The sequence below is a fragment of the Sceloporus undulatus genome, chromosome 6 (genome assembly GCF_019175285.1).
Source record: "Sceloporus undulatus isolate JIND9_A2432 ecotype Alabama chromosome 6, SceUnd_v1.1, whole genome shotgun sequence".
NCBI classification, from domain to species: Eukaryota; Metazoa; Chordata; class Lepidosauria; order Squamata; family Phrynosomatidae; genus Sceloporus; species Sceloporus undulatus.
Genome location: NC_056527.1, coordinates 40470715 through 40488268, shown reverse-complemented (window position 1 = coordinate 40488268; position 17554 = coordinate 40470715). Strand labels below are relative to the sequence as shown.

The 17554-nt window shown below is 36.8% G+C and overlaps 1 protein-coding gene across 4 annotated transcripts in view; it reads left to right on the top strand.

The window, feature by feature from the left end:
- The window catches only part of FAM126A (family with sequence similarity 126 member A), a 38311-nt gene that overhangs the window by 8546 nt on the left and 12211 nt on the right, over positions 1 to 17554 (top strand). For all 4 annotated transcript variants that reach the window (XM_042474895.1, XM_042474897.1, XM_042474896.1 and 1 more), the window contains exons 2-10: positions 7104 to 7185; positions 8522 to 8623; positions 9172 to 9351; positions 10299 to 10379; positions 11092 to 11207; positions 11436 to 11531; positions 13549 to 13665; positions 14933 to 15020; positions 16109 to 16268. In XM_042474895.1, coding sequence (XP_042330829.1) covers positions 7135 to 7185; positions 8522 to 8623; positions 9172 to 9351; positions 10299 to 10379; positions 11092 to 11207; positions 11436 to 11531; positions 13549 to 13665; positions 14933 to 15020; positions 16109 to 16268 — 991 coding nt within the window. In that variant the 5' untranslated portion in view covers positions 7104 to 7134. The remainder of the gene's footprint in view (positions 1 to 7103; positions 7186 to 8521; positions 8624 to 9171; positions 9352 to 10298; positions 10380 to 11091; positions 11208 to 11435; positions 11532 to 13548; positions 13666 to 14932; positions 15021 to 16108; positions 16269 to 17554) is intronic.

Here is a 17554-nt window from a genome sequence, read left to right as displayed (position 1 = left end):
TTTAGTCTATATTTCAGTGGAGTTCATCTTAAAATCTATTTCGTGTGTAGTCTCTTGCCAGTGTTTGCTGCTGCCTCTTACACTGAAGTGGGAAGCTTTCTGTTTCTCTTACTATAACTGATCTCAAAATAGCTTTCTGCCTGTGTTGTTCTTACAGATACCTCTCAAGCAGTACTTCATTTCTTGCTAACATTTTGCTGCTGTTGTAATTCATCACATAAAACTAATGTAATCTGCCACTTAAAACTAGCAACTTGGATGTGTATACAGCCGCCCCTCCATTTTCACGGATTTGGAGTCTGCATCCCTTGCCTGTTTGGGGGTGGCAAATGGAGGGGGACAAAATGGGGTGCGTTGTTTCTGTTATTAATGAATGAGCATTCCCTCTAATGTAATACTCTTGAACACAGCCAATGCTCAATTCTCAAAAAGAAAAGAGGAGGATTTGTAGTGTACAGACATCAGTGAAGTAATTGAATACTTCAGTCATGCAAGGCAAGTGCTAAATACAATGGCCTTCGTGATTAAGGTTTCTCAATAGCAGTTAAATGTATTATTCTATGACTATATATTTTGTTAAAAGACTATTGGTACATAGGAAGAATCAGCAAAACTTGTTTATTTTTCCATCAAAGAAGATTTTTTGCCTAAGTTCTGAGTATGACTGATGGGTCTTACAGAATTATAGAAGAGTTTATGCTTATATTTCTCAAGTTCAGTCCTGTAAAGTTTTATTCTGTATCAACTTTTAAAAGTACTAGTTAGGATCATTGGATCAAGATCTTTTTGTTCAGTGGACAAAGATTTTTTTGTTCAGCCATGGACAGCCAAAGAGACAAAACAAATGTGTCTTTGACCAGATCAAGCTTGAAATATCCCTGGAAACCAAGATGATAAAGTTGAGGTTGTCATACTTTGGTCACATCATAAGAAAGAATGACTCATTGGGAAATACAATAATGTTAGGAAAGGCAGAGGAATGTAGAAAGAGAGGAAAACTGCATGCTAGATGAATAGACTCTACTAAGGAAGGACCTAAGCAGAGCAGTGGAAGATAGGGAGTCTTGGAGATGTCTCCTCCATAGGGTCGCTATGAGTTGCAATCCATTTGAGGGTTGTTAGCAATAACAAAGGTAGAAAGCAATAGGAAAAGAGAGAGAGATCATGTTCCAGATGGATAGACTCAATCAAGGAAGCCACAGCCCTGAATCTGCAGGATTTGAGCAGGGTTGTTGATGATAGGGTAAGGTGGAGGTCTCTCACTCATAGGGCCACCATAAGTCAAAGTCAACTTGACCCCAGGTAACAGAACAAACTTTGTTGCAGCTTAAGTTGAAACACAACCTAGCAAAACGTACTCTGCAAATTTGCTGTTAAATGTAAAGGAAAATCTCATTGCAGCTTCTAGCTAGTTTCTTGCCAGTGTTTCCCAGTAGCTCAGGGCTGTTGTGTAAAAACCTGCCCGTATAGACAGGCCAAAGTAAAGCTGCTTCGGGTCACTTTGGCGATATGCTGTTTAAATGGCACACACATCTTAAGAGGCCTGAAGCTGCATCAAAGCTGCGCTCCAGTCCTTAGGATTGTAGCGTGGCTTTGGTGCAGCTTCCAACCTCATAGGGCACATGTATCATTTAAATAGCATACCTCCAAAATGACCCAAAGCAGCTTTATTTTGGCCTATCTGTATGGGCTCAAAGAATGGGGCACAGGGTGGTCAGTGATTGTTGGTGCCTGTCTCTCCTTCCTCTCTGCTCTGCAAAATTCCCCTGCGTGGCATTCCTGTACTTTATAAACATTCCCTTCTTGTTCTAAAACAGAAGTGCTAATTGCAGAGAGATTGGGCCAGTTCCAGTGCATGAAAAAGGGTTTTTTTTTGATCCTGAAAACTCTATGCTTGTATGTATTCCCTTCTCATTTTTCCATGTAAGGTTTATAAATGGCTAGCGTGCTTGTGATGAATGCCAGTTTCCTGTATGCAGTAAAGTAGGGAATTCATACGTTGCCCATCTGAGTTTGTAGATGACCAAAGCTGCATTATATAAACTTACCCAGGACTAAGTGCGGCTGTTCCATTTAGTAGGAGATAATTCTGAGTAGATTCATACTGTAGCTACTGTATAGTTCCAACTGGTGGCATATTTTTTTGTTATTTTTTCCACAGAGAAGAATATGCAGATGCTATGGTTTGTTTGTTTTTCATCTATTCCCATCCTGCTGTTTTTCATTGATGCTGCAGTATTACTTGTCAGTCCCACCATCTTCTGAAAGCCTGAACTCTATTAACCTAAATGAGTAACACCGAGTGGCAGTTTTGGCATGAAAATTGTGGGTTTTTCAAACCATCAGCTTTTGTTAGTCACCCTCAGTCCTGGAATGTGTTTCTTGGGGAAGAACTTTCTGTAGCTCACCAGTACTATGGGGGCATCTTTATGAATAGCTTACAGGATTACATTTTTTTATGTCAGTAAACAAATTTCTTTAGAGATGAAGCTAGAACTAGATGGGAGAGATTGGTCAGTTGTGTATAACTCCATACTGTTATGTTCTGTTGTGCTCTGTTGATTGGTATGACCTTAGCCACAATATATTTTTCTTGTGCCTAGTTTCAAAAGGGTGGGGAATTCTCCAAAGAGAGAGAAACTCTGACTTGAAGTAAGAATTATGGTTGGATATACAGTTTCCAGATCTAGAACATTTGAATCATAAGTCACACTCCCATTCTAACTGAAATCACGGTTTAAGAGATGGCCTCCAGTCACTGATATCTTAAATAGAAAGCACCTTCAGTTTTATGCAGAATTTAATGTTGTGGGACTGTAAATTGCTCCAGTACGAAAATTTGAGTTAACATTCACAGTTAGGTGATTTAGGATAGGGTTGGGAAAAACTAGTTTAAAAAATAAATCTAAAAACCCATTTTTGCATTAATGTTTTAATGAAAAACACCAGAATCCTGCTTATTATGTTAATACTGTGAAACATTGCTTCACACATTAGAAAGCTTGATCTAATATTTTCTAATATTAATAATCCAAAATTAACATTTGTAAGCAGCTTTGTGCCCCAGTTTTGGCAAAAAAGCAGAATGTAAATAAATATAATAAATAGGCTTTGATATGATTTAGGTCTTTCAGTAAAACTTTGGGAGTTATATTTGTAGATTATATACAGGAAAATAAGCACTACAACAATTTTGGACTAGATTAGAAAACTGAATAGCAAAATGCAGTTTAGATGTTACGGTCACTAGCTTAAATGATAATTGTTCTAAAAATAGTCCTATTTTAAAGCAATTTTTTTTGTTGTACTTATATTATATGTCATACGTGAAAGCGATATATGCGGCTTTCAGCATACACTAAAAGCCTTGCCGGAAGAAGCCTTGGCACGCCCCAGAAGAGGTAACGGTGTGCACCCCCATGGCACACACACTGCGCTACACACACAAGCCCCATTATTTTTAATGGGGCTTGAGCATTCGTGGAATTCCCCTTATGATGGGGTGTGTGTGTGTTCCGGAATGGATCCAGTGTAAGGGAAGGGCCCACTGTACATAACAAAGTGAGCAATTTCCCATAAAGCAACTGACACTGAATACTGCCAGTTGCATTGGATGATTGCTTAACAATGAACTATGCTAATAGATTGTTAAAGTTAAAATGTTTAAATTCAAAAAGTCATTTTTGTTCCTGTAAGAGGATTGAAAAATAGTAATAATAGCCAGTCTTTTAAAAAATGAACAATCAAACAGGGTGCGTTTTTTTAAAAAATCATTTGGTTTAATCCAACCTGGGAGTTTATCACGTGGGACAGATACCGTGCAGGAATGGGATTTAAAAATCCAGAAAAAAACTGTAAAAGCGGGTTGGTTTCAGACACATCAGGGTTAATAAGCAATAATGCGATATTAACCCGAACGGAAAGTTGAAAAAGCCTGTTCCCTTTTACTTTTGGGATGTTCCAAAAGTAAAAAGGAGCAGGTTTTGTCTATTTTCCATTTGGGTTAATGTCATGTTAATACTCATTAACCATTATGTCGTTTGAAAATCAACCTATTTTTGCGGGTTTTGTCCACTTCTGTTTGGGTTAACCCCCGGCATCATCTGAAAACCTACCCACTTTTGCATTTTCCCCCCAGTTTAAATTCAGTTTTTGCACAGAATCTGTCCTGTGTGATAAACTCCCTGGTTTAAACCAGCCAACCCTGCTTTGGGGTCTCAATTTCCTTACAGGGTTGAGATAGAGCTCCAAGCATAACTTGGTTTTAATTAAAAAAATAAAAACTTTGAGGAACAGGCTTCTACTTGAATGTGGCTATATCTGACAAAATAAGCTAGTATTATTTTTTGAAGATTTATTTGTAAGGTGCCATTCCTAAGCTATGTCTCTTATGCAATATGGTTCTCATGTTTGTACAGCTGACCTCTGTATATGGCCAACCAGATTCTTTGCACAAAAAACTGCAGGAATTCCAGTTGAAAGAGAATATTTTTGGGAGAAATTAGTTCTGTAAAGTTTCAAAGGCCTTGCAGATATTGGATAGTTCAAGCAGGCTCCCCGTCCTCTCTGTACTGCAACATAGACTAAGAAAAATGGCAGAGGGCAGAAGAGAAGTTCCCCATATCCCCCCCTCAAAAAATGAATAAAAGATCTGCTCCTAATTATGGTCAGTACAGAAAGAGATCTTTAGATGAAGTGATAACCTAGAACAAGAGAACATGCAGTGAAAATGTTTATACGCTGATACCATGCAACAAATTATGTAATAATGTAGAGCTTTATAGCTGTAGCTGAAAATAAACTAACAATAGAAGATTGAATAATACAGAAAAATGTCAGTATAATACTGAATGCAAACTGTTAAAATAGTAGATGTATTAAACTAAAAAGCAGAAGTATGGCAGAATGTGGAACAGAAAATTGCTTAATGTTTCTGACATGTGGAAATTAGGAACATTATAGTCTGAAGGTACATTCTAAATGATTGCCTAGAAACAGATATACAGAAGTTGGTAAATAGTATTTTTCTGTTCTTTGTGTGGTGAGCATGTACTTGAGAAATCAGCAGAAAGCAATGTCGGTTTCGCAGTGGTACTATGAAAGCACTGCTGCTTTAAATAATACTGTGTTAATTATTTCAAAAGGTCTTGGTTGGGTGACTCATACTTCTTATAAACTATATTGTAATGGTGTTGCTTGAAAAGAGACACTTTCTCTAGCCTTCATCTTTTAATAGAAGGATATATACAGTGCGCCTGCATTATACACGGGCGCGCTATTTGCGGACTTGAGCATGCACGTTCAAGCCGCGTGGGGCACAAAGGTCTTCACGTCCCATTCAGATAAATGGGGCGCGTGCTCATGGTGCACCGCGCCACTGTGCACATGAGCCCCATTCAAATGATTGGGCTCAAGCATACGCGGAATTAGCCTTACACGGGGGGTCCGGAACTGATGTGTGAGGCAAGGGTCCACTGTTCTATGGCTTTTAACGTTATTTGTGTCTTTGTAACCACATATTGATGGAAGGTAGAAAATGCATTAGAAATTTCATAATACCTTTTGAGGTGCTATTTGATCAGATTCAGATTCTTCTCAGCTTTGTTAGTTTAAGTTTATTAAAATATAATTTCCCTTAATAGAAAAAATATTCTAAAGAGTAGTGTCCATGAGTCACTTGTACTCTGCAGTTATAAATACACTCCAGACAAAAATTCTTGGTTTCCTGATTATCTTGACAGCTTAAGAACTAGTACACTTTTGGCTACCTCCTTTTCTGTGCCCTCTTTTTTTCTTGTCCTCCTCTACCTGTTGAATGCTGTAATTGAACTAATGTAAGAAAAGTGGACAGATATGCCCATTGTAGTTTGATAGATAGTAGGACTTGACTAAAAATACATTTTGTTCTAAAGTCTGCATCTTTTGTCTTTGCAAGAATAAATGTGGCCATGCTTTATATATTATTTGGAAGTGCACAAACTGGAAAAAGAGCTATGTGTGAAAGGTAGAAGGATATATTAAGATGTTGCAAAGTGATGGTTATTCTTAAGCACCCCCCCCCCCCCTTGTGAGTTTTAGCTTGTTAATACTCTAAAACAGAAAAGGAAAAATACCTGCAGGAATATTCAATGAGTTTACATCTTGACTTATGAAGGTGGTAAAAATATACCATAATGTTACCAAATTGGCCATAAAGGTGGTACAAATATAGATCCCATTGACCTGGAAATCTTATTTATTTGAATGGTTTGAATGCTTCCAAGGTGACTTGCAAAGTTTTATAAGCATACAGAATATCCCTGCAACTGGTAACTGTAAATGTATGATTTTGCATCTTTGAGTTCTCTTACATCTGTCACCTTTAAGGGGGTTGAAGTGGGTTTCAGAAGCTTTAACAAAGGCTGATGGTAGCCATATATTTTATCTTCCAACATTGAGTTCTAGTGTGGATATTTAAGAATGTTTGGTTCTTACTTTCTCATATGTTATCCATCCTTTTAAGTATGGAAAATACACAATTATAAATAGATGCATTTGTAATTAACCTGTGGTCATCTGAATTTTGAAAATTTCAGCGTATCCCCTTGTGCATAGAAAATAAAAGATAGTAGCAGTCTTCATTTTCATTCTAGAAATCAAGAAATATGTTGTCCATGAGAGATGGTAGTACTAAGGTTATTCTTGCTGGCTCTGGAGGCAGGGACAGTGAGGGCTGTCATGACTTTTCCTACTGAAAATGAAACACAATGAAATGGAAATGCCACTTGCATGTTACTGTTTTGCAAGTTGTGCTCTTAAGGGATTTATCTACATCTTTGCACATTAGAACATGGGAGTTGAAGTATTTGTGAATTGATATTGGTGCTGTACTAAGCAGCTAAAATGTTAGAGACCGTGTGCTCAGGCTAGGTACCTGCTGATCTTTAGGTAGCAGTTCTTTAAGCCTGAGAAGCAGGTTGCACTGATGCACATTATTATGAGTACAGCTTAAATGCTTTCAGCATAATGCTCTATATTTAGCCATTCTCTCTATCTGTCTCTTCTCTAATAGTTCCAGTTTTATAGAGAATAAATGTATTGGAAATTTTTTCTCTAAATCTTAGGACTTGAAGATTTCAAAGCAAATGTTGGAAGATGTTGGCTGCGGATACAGGGATTGTAGAAGAGTGGTTATCAGAATACAAGGTAATAAAATCTTCTTGCAATTCATGTTAATTTCCAAGAAATAATAAATAGCTACCGCCTCAGTATTGCACACATGCTGTGTTTAAATTCTGCTCTCAGTTTCAAGTTCCCACTCAAACATCAAGTTGTTTGAAAAACCTTTAGAGAAATCAGCCATTCTTTTTAAACCTAGCTATCTCACATGAATGTTAGGTTGAGATACAGGGTAGGAACCACTTATGTTATTGGCTGTTTCAAAGAAAGGCAAGATATAATAATTCCCATTAGTACTGGATTAGATTATCAAATATAGCTAGGTTAACATCCAATATAGCAGTAAAATTGTAAAGAATAAATTCCAGAATGTTAGTATGAATTATGTGAGTGAGTGAGGTTCTGAAAGTTTGGTTATATTGCTTTGTTATATGTTGTTCAGCCAATGCCCCTCTAAGCACTGTGCAGAAAGGTTAAAATACAGACAAAAACAATGTACTATAATGTCGGCCATAGACACAGCCTGTAAAAGAATAATTATTTAGGAATCCAGTTATGCAGGCGTAAGTTAGTCATTATGTACTGCAAAGTGAAAAGATGAAACACACAAGTAATGTCTACATGGTTGCACTACGGTAGAAAGTGATACAAATGATGAAAAGCTGTTGTGCCCCTTACTCCTCTGATGGTGCTTGCATAAATCAATGAGAAGTGTAAATAGAACTCTTTCCATGCAGTTGCTGTGTAACAGCTCTGAGCTAGCAGCAGTGCTGGAATATTCTGTTAGTGGATCTAGTTTCTGGGAAAGCCTATCTTGGTTAGTCATATGTGGAGAGCTAGATATTTTCCTCAGAGTAAGTGTTAGATCCTGGCTTTGACAGATCTATTATCTTAGTATTTTATGGTTTATTGGTTTGTCTGTTAAGTCACAGATTGATAAGTTATTCACTTTGAGACATATAAGAAATGCAAGATTAATATTCTAACTTTAGTTTAAAGGAAAGGGTTCTTGTTCTGACAAACTGACCATACATTATTTAATTGGATTGATTTTTTCCGTTGCATTTATTTGAGGAAGAAAAAGCATTAGCTTTAGGCCTAACATTCTTCCCTGTACTGTATTTTCAGTGCTTGAGATCAATGTTATCTTTAAGCAAATGGATGGTCTACATGCTGTGTGATCCTTTTCAGTTCAGGTTTCATTTCTCCTTTAGATAAATGTGAGCTCTTTATTGATAAGGAATTATCAAATAACATAGTTTAAGAATATTAGGATATTAGATATCCTAAAAAATATAAGACAATTTTTAGACAACAAACTAAAAATACTGGCTTACTTTGTACATTCAATGTTTTGTATTAGACGGTGCCGGAAGCATCTATACCAAGCTATGCTAAAAATCTGAAAGACAAGATTTCTCTGGTTTCATCTCTTTATAAAGTTATTCAGGACCCACAAAGTGAGGTAAGTAAATGTGTACAGGAATACAATTGGACTGGGATAACTAATGTAATAAACTGTGTGTATGAACAAAAGGAGGACAAGTAGAAAATACGTGGAATGAAAAATTATTTTTAGTTCTTCAAGATCCCATATTTTAGATACTTAGCCTGTCTTAGAATTAGTATCAGTACATATTCCAGCTTTCTATATTGCCCCAAAGACCAGAAACGTGATTTTTAAGTTAAATCCATTTTTGCATGGGCATTTTCAATAAATAAATAATAACCATTGTTTATTATTGGGATCAAAAGGAAAAGGAGTTTGTTTTTTCTTGTTGCAATGCAGGAGAAAGACCAAAAAAATTGATGGGTACCTTTTCTTCTGCACTGCTGAAATAACTGTACCTGCTGAATAAGACCTTAGGAAAGCATGTAGGCATACTGTGTGTAATATTTGACACACAATACTGCTTCTTTTGAAAATAGACAAATTGTGCCTCTTTGTCAAGCAGGAAACTGCATGGTATTGTGATTTATGAAACCACTCACAAATAGTGGTCTTTGTTTCAGCTGCTGGAGCCAGTCTGTCACCAGCTGTTTGAATTCTATCGCAGTGGTGAGGAACTTCTGTTGCAGTTTACACTGCAGTTTCTTCCAGAACTTATATGGTGCTATCTTGCTGTATCTGCCAGTAAAGATCTACAAAGTAGTGGCTGCATAGAAGCACTTCTGCTAGGAGTTTACAATTTGGTTTGTATCTACATTTAGAAAATTTATTAAATCTCTTTTGGAGAAAAGTGGAAATCATTGTATGATGTTTGTATGTTCATTTAACTAATTGCATCTAGCAAAAGCTATCATGTTTTTGTTTGGATGAAAACTAAGATTCTAGCATATGATCATATCTTCTCTGTGCTGAAGTTAGTTATTTTGCAGTTATGTCCTTTTAGTTCTACCATAGTGGAAACTTGGAATTTCAGATTAATGCTTTATGTCTTTGGTGTATTCAATTATCTGTACTGCCTGTTTTCTTTTATTTTTTATTATACTCTGTGTTGGATTTTTTAAATTGTATTTTAATATTGTATTTCGTATTTTATATTATTGAATAGCATATAAATGTTTTATTCTGCAACTGAGAAATCAGAGGAAAAACTGGGCTGCTGGTGGATGTACAGTTGGCCCTCTGTTTGCATGAGGGATCTGTTTCAGACCCCCTCCCCTGCGAAAATGGAGGTTCATTTGTATTCAAGCATCATATGTTTGAATAGAGTGCACCCCTGTGTGCGTGGCCCAGGCGCACACTCCATTAAAAATAATGGAGGTCACCCATCAGCGCATAATCGAGGTCGCGGATCTTAGATCCGTGAGTTAGGAGGGGCGATTGTATATGTACAGCTTCCTCTGATCTCAGAATGGATGAGGGTAAGGTGTAGGAAATCTGCAGAATGCCCATATCTCAGTTTTTGCTGCTTGTAAGAAATATACAACAGGTGAATTGGACAGCTACAAAAGTGTGTCGATCTGTTGATTCCTAGCACCAAGCATTGGAGGACAGATGTGCACTATTGTTTCTCCTGCCAACATTTTCCATGGTTCTGATGTGCTTGACAGAATTAATGACAGTGGTTTTGGAAATACAATCAGCCCTCCACAATTGCAACTTGTAATATATCTTCCATTTTTATGCTCTACAGGAAATAGTTGACAAAGAGGGGCATAGTAGAGTATTAAGTTTCACAATTCCATCTTTATCCAAACCTTCAATATATCATGAAGTAAGTTTAATAAATATACTATATATTCCATGTGATGTATATTCTTTTGTTGTAACGACTCTTTACAAGAGCTTAATTTGTCCTTGGTTTTGTCATCCTAGTGCAGAGATACCCTGCAATGCTCCAACCTGTTAGATTGCAACTTCCATCTTTGCACCCTGATTTAATGGCAAATCACTTATTCTGGATGCTTCCAATCATTGAAATTGTCATTTTCCTTTGTTTTGTCCTGCATGTTTTAATCCTGGTGGTGCTTCAAGATGGGGCCAATCACTTCCACAAGAGCAGCAGCTTTTCTTGCCCCCACTTTTAAAAATGATTTTAAACAGAACAGCACCAATGAGAAAAGGATTCAGCTTCCTGTTCTTGCTCACTTGTGGATTTAATTGTACCTCACTGTCATCTGATAAGGACCTACCATTACCTCTAGGGATGCCCTGAGACATTTCATTAAGGATATGTAACTTTCCTGTTGACCTCATAATGAATGTGGTGTTTTACCATGTATTTATGAGCTGATAGAGTGATACTGTACAGCGCTGTGTAAATTTACAGCGCTTTATAAATAAAGGTTAATAATAATAATAATAATAATACTATTCTGTTGGAAAACTATGCTGTTTTGTTCATTTGCTTTGCTTTTCTAATTGTTTAAAATATTTCTTCACTGTCCTTCACCTAAGTGATGTATTCAAGTGTTTGTTTTCTTTAGCCATCCAGTATTGGTTCCATGGCTCTTACTGAGGGTGCTCTCTCTCAACATGGCTTATCTAGGGTTGTGTACAGTGGACCTCATTTGCAGAGAGAGATGCTGACAGCACAAAACAGGTAAAATACATGATGCAGCTTTAGTCCTTGAGAATAAAAAATAAATGTTGTGGAGTTATGAACTATCCTTTCATAAATATCTTCATCTTTTCCACTTGCAAACAAAAGCTGGATGTTGTTTGCTAGCTGTTAAGATGAGAGTGAACCTAATATGCTTTTTCCCCCTTTTAAATATCAGTTATTCTTGTCTATTTGTTACTTAGTTTTTTTATTTTGTTTTGTTTACAGGTTTGAAGTGTTGACATTCCTTTTATTGCGTTATAATGCTGCCTTAAGCTATATGCCTGCAGTTTCTCTTCAGTCATTATGTCAGATCTGCTCAAGGTAATTCTCTCAGCTAAAAGGAATTCAAAGTAAACATAGGATGCAGTTGGGTAGACAACTCTGATGGCTCTGTAGTCCATTTTCTTCCCCTTGGGGCTTCCATGGTCTTCATGAAAGCTCTAAAATGATAAAGAGCAATACCTCAAACCCAGAAGTGACTGGAAGTCCATTTCTGGTTCTGAAAAATGGTATTTTTATGTTTAGAAGTGCACATGGTCCTTGCAGCCTATTTGGAAGATAAATTACCATTTGTAGAAGGCAGCACCCTTTTTTGTGAGAAAAAGTACATTCCAAGGAGGCTAAAACAATCAAAGAGCACCAAAAAAAAAAAAAAAAAAAAAAACAAAAAAAAAACACCACGCCTCGGAGGCAATATAAGGGCCCAGTGGTGCACTTTTCTAATTCCTTGTAATACGAGGATGAGCCACTGAAAAATAAAATTTACATGGGAATCTATTAGATTTGGGTGTACATTAAAGCAACTCATTTACATTTTAAGGGATGTGGTATGAATACATAGGGCTAGTTTTTAAAACATGGTGAATGCTCAATCCAATCCTCCTCAGTCTACTTGCATGTCAGAACTGAAGACTTCCTAGTTTTGAAACTTATATCACAATGAAGAAAAACACCCAATTCTAGTCTCTTGTTTTCACTGGGTACTGTTACACTCATTCACACAGATGAATGATGCCCTCAGACACAATTGGGAAGGACTGAATTATAACAAAACTAGGAGATTCTTATCTTAACTGCACAGCTTTGAATATATTAATGCAAAAGCAAACATTTTCACAAGTAGTTATTGGAATTACATTACAATGTAAGGAATGGTGATTCAGGACAAATTAGTCTGAAAGTGAATAAAGTCTAATGAGCCATAAAAATTTTTATACTAAATCTAACACAGCAACTTGCAAAATTCCTCCAGATTTAGGATCTTCCCCCTTCTTCTGCTAATTTGGAAGTAGATCTAGCACTGCAGGTTGTTTTCTTTGGAGGCAACTCTTAATTGTTGACTAATGCTAGATTTGAAATTAGAGAGTGTTTATGTACATATATACATGTTTTAATTTATTTATCTGTGTAAGTTTGCAAAGAAATACCTAACATTTATGGTTCAGTTTAAAAGATTCCTTGGTTGCTAGCTTTTCAGTAGTTAATATGTAGTACCTCTGTGTCAGGTTCCTCCACTTAATCAAAGACATAAAAATGCTCACAGTGACACTTTTACAATTCACCTTCCATGCCTGAAAAAAATGAAACCACATGAAGATCATGATAATAAAAGCTGTGGTGGGATCATTTTGCAAGTAGTGGTGCTACATGAGAATAGTTTTTGCCTATATGTGTTTTATGACTTCTCATTAAGCCTTTCCATTCCAGCATTTTAGCCATACATACAGGTCTCCTGTACCCCACAGACCACTGCAAACCTGTGAGGGATGGTTCCCATGTCACAGAGCACTTTTCACATCTGTGAGACAGAGTGAGATAGAATGTTGAAATAGTAACATCTATTTTAGTAGTGGGAAGAGAAGATGGCCCTTAATTACCAGTGTCTGCCATTCTTCCTGAAGGATTAAGGTGAAAATTTTTTAAGGTAGAAGCCTTTTTAAAAAGCAAACAAGGGAGATTCTCTTGGAAGGCCAGAGAATGAAGAAGGGTTGTATGCCTCCAGTTAAGTATTGTAGGTACTATTTTAGCTGATGCTTAAGGATTTAGCAAGCCACAGCCCCCTGGGGTTTCAGATTGGCTGTTTTATGATGTTCAGTCAGAGTCTGTTGAGCTTCCTGTTTTTATCAGTTAAGTATTATTGGATCTTACAGCAAATTTTGAACAAAACCCAGTATATGTGACTGCCTGTAAGGAAACTGCTGTAATTTTGGAATGTGGAATTCTGGATTATTTGAAGATAATCCTTTTGACCTGCACAGTAATCTTTTCATTATTACACGATGAACAATAAACCAAGTTAAACTAACAGTACTAATGCTAATTATGTTGATTCTTTTAGGATCTGTGTTTGTGGATATCCTCGCCAGCAAGTAAGGAAGTACAGAGGCATAAACAGCAGGATTCCAGTTTCGTCTGAATTCATGGTGCAAATGTTAACTGGGATTTATTATGCTTTGTGAGTTCAGTAAATGTTTTGTACATTAAATGTAGTATAGTATAGTATAGTACAGTATAGTATAGTATGTTTACTTATGAGAGCAGAGTGTCCATTTGTGCCTTACCTTTCTATTAAGTGCCTAAGGAAGGTACATTCATGGGAAATTTTCAGCCCTTCTGAATGAATCCCTTTATTCTTAAAATTAACAAATTTTCATTCATGTTTCAAATGATATCTTTGTCTTTAAAATATTTTACTCTTCTCCACATGTGCATTAAAAGCTATGTTCAGATTTTAGGCCATGAACATTGTCCCTGTTCTAGTCAGGTATGTGCAAAAAGAAATGAATGGGAAGTAGAGATGGAAAGAATATTTGAAAATATTCAAAGATGATGGGAAAACATGTTTTCAATTGTTGAGAAACCCTAGTGAGTAGAATCCTAAACTGATGAGAATCTTCTCAGATTGGGACTCACTTTACACAAAATTTGCATGCAGTTTTTTGTGCAAAACCCAGCATTTTCTGTGCAGGAATTAATATTGCTGTGTTGAGGTATTTTCTTTGCAGAAAATGTTGTTTTCTGGGTAAAATAACCAAGTTTGAATTTTGCACAGATGAACTCTAAATTGCAAATAGCCTTAGAAAACTGGTTTTCAAAGACTTTCTCACAGTGAGAAGAAAACTGCTGAAATTACTCATTGGTACCTTAAAGAGGAAACTTCTTAAAGGATTATATCCCTAGTGGGAAGAAAATATTTTTAGATCAAATGACTAGAGATTTGCTGCATATGTTGGAGCTTGAAAGGTTTAACATAGGCATATATACTGTTGTAGCAGTGGGCATTACGTAGTTTGGGATCAACGGGTAGGTCTTTGGATGGTTTGCACTAGATTGCCAAGGAGTTTTGAATCTTGCTTTTTTTGTAACAATTGAATGACCCCTCTACCCAAATTAGACTGCTGTAATAACGAAGGCTTAGGAGAAACACAACTAGATTTATAATTGCATGGATTTATAAAGCATGAATTTAGCTCAGTTTTGATACTTGGAACAAACTCCTCTGCTCAGCAACTATTCAAGTGTGAGCATATTCTTTCATTCTAATTGTGTGTCTTTCTTACCTGACTCCAGTCAATAAACCTTGGGATTGTAATAAAACACAAGAAGATTTTGCAAGATTTAACTCTGTTCTTTTTTTAAATGATGAACAAAATTTAAGGCTATGATGGGGGTATAATAGCTACTATTTTTCAATCTGCAGTCATTTTTTTTAACCTTTCTAGTTATAATGGAGAATGGGATCTGGCTCGTAAAGCAATGGATGATATTTTATACAGAGCACAACTGGAGCTATACCCAGAACCATTGTTGGTAGGTATTTCATGTCAAATTCTTTTTGTACATTTTATTTTAAATATTAATAAACCTTACTTTTCTCCTACTATTATGAAACACCAAGGCAGCTTATAACTAAAACAGTGAAAACAGTCTTGCAAAATAAACAATTTCTACCCTATGCAAGGAAAATAGAGAGAAAACAAAAAGAGTAAAACAGTGTAGTAGACGCATCAAGCTCTGCCTATGTTGAAATAAAAGCGTTTTTACTTGATTTGGAAACATTGGTCCGATGTTGGTACACTGGGATGTTTGTCCCTTTACCCTGCCAATGTTTATATAGTGTTTGGGATAGCATATCAGTGTTAATAGAGGCATTATTTCACATCTTCTATCCCAAATATAAACATTTATGCAATAAATAATCCATCGTTACACAAGAAGTATTAGACTGTTGAGATGCTCCAGGCATTTGGTGGAAGAAGGAAAGAATGTGGTCTTCTTGGGAACAGTGCACTAGTCATCTACATGCTGTTCACATTTTAGAGGTTGGCGTAGTTTACTCTGTACACTTGAAAAGTTACTTTGACCAGGAGATAGGAATAGCATGTCTTGCAATAGTAGTTCTTCACTATCACCGCCAAGTATCTGAACTGTTCCAAGTTATGGAAAACTCCATAGTCAAGGCATCATTCTCCCCTGCCCCTGTGGGCACATTATGGAAAGTTTTATATTGCTGAGAGATTGGAAATCAGACAGGAAATAAATTGTCAGGAGAAAGCTTTTTGTACACTCTGTGTGGGCTGTGAAAAGACAGCCTTGCAGGGAAAATATTATTATAAATGGACTTCTCTAGCAGCTTTTAAGAGAAGTATTCACAATCTAAATTGTTCACTAATCCTTTAAAGGAAATCTATAATTATAAACTGATGGAAAGTAAATGTTACTTTGACTTTTGTCATATCTAATACAATCTTTCACAAGATTCCTCTGTGCATTCCTCTGTGTTTGTGTGTCTGTCTCTCTGTGTGTGTGCATACAGAGAACGTCAATGTTGCTGTAATTTGAAATATGCAAATATAGAGAACCAAAATCAGACTGATTTTTTGTTGTTGTTTTCTTAGGTTGCTAATGCGATAAAAGCTTCATTGCCTCAAGGTGCCATAAAATCTAGTAAAGAAGGTACAAAATGTATTCAGGTTGAAATTACACCTACAGCATCTAGAATATCAAGAAATGCAGTGACCAGCATGTCAATTCGGGGTCATAGATGGAAAAGGCACGGTAAGAAAAGCAGTTATTAAAATTATTTTTTAAAGTTGAGTCCTAAATGTTGAAATTTGCAGGTAGTGTGGGTATTTAAACATGAATCGGTAAACTTCTGATATTGCTAGAATGTCACAAGGTGAGCAGGTGTTCTTATTGGGCTGGCCTATTTTTTTTTTAATCCACAGCTACTCTGGCTTTCTCCTTTAGTATGCATGGGTATAAATATAGTACAGTCATCCCTCTGCATTCGCAGCTTTGACACTTGCAAATTTGATTTGAGAGCTGTGCACACTCCAACTCCTCTTCTCTCCCAGGCTTTTCCCCTTGGGGCAGGAGAAACTAAGGAGGGAGGAAGTAGCTGGGGAGGATGTGTGCACTCCTCTCCCCCTCCTTGATTCCTCAGAGACCTTGGGCAAGCTCTCTGAGACATCAGAGGAAGGAAGAGAGACGCATGTGTGCACTCCCCTCCAACCCTTTCCTGCCACCCTGTAACTGGTTCAGCTGGGCCAGTTGCAGGATGGCAGGGAGAGGGAAGAGGAGCAAGTGTGCATGCTTCCCTTCAACCCTACCCGGCATCCCTGTAACTGGCCCAGCTGAGCCACTTACAGGGCGGCAGGAAGAGAGGCAAGCGTGCTCACTTGTCTCCAACCCCTCCCTGCCACCCTGTAACTGGAGGGAGGGGTTATTTGCAATTTTTCCACATTTGCGGGGGTTCTTCACCCCAACCCCTGCAAATGTGGAGGGACCAATGTACTTTTTATTCAGTTTACATTCATTGCTTCAAGGTCTTAATACATAACCTGCAGACTCATTTAGGTGTATCATTTGTAACTCCCAGAGTAACCATATAAATTTGGATATTTGCCTGCAGCTTCAAGCTCATAAAACTTTTGAAGTTGAGTAATAGTGATTTTTACTTACTTCATGGTACTTCACAGACTCTTAAGATTGTTGACTTTTTGTTAAGAAAATACTGTACTCCTAGAGTGTAAAATCTCTCATTTATATTAGTTTATGTGATAATCACCATTAAATAGTTTTTTACTACTCAAGTGAATCCTGAATGTAACTTCCTGATCTGAATTTTTTTATCCTGCAGATGAGCTACTTGGTTTTAAGGGATGATTGCTTAAGTGATTAGTTAAGCATGCTTTCATGTTTTAGTGTGACATGATGATTGTGGATTTATTGCTGTGAATGATAAACAAACTAGAACGATCACAGTGAAAAATCCAAGACTTGCTTACCATCAGTATGTCACATTTTGTTTTCTGTCTTAGTGTATATAGTATTATATATAC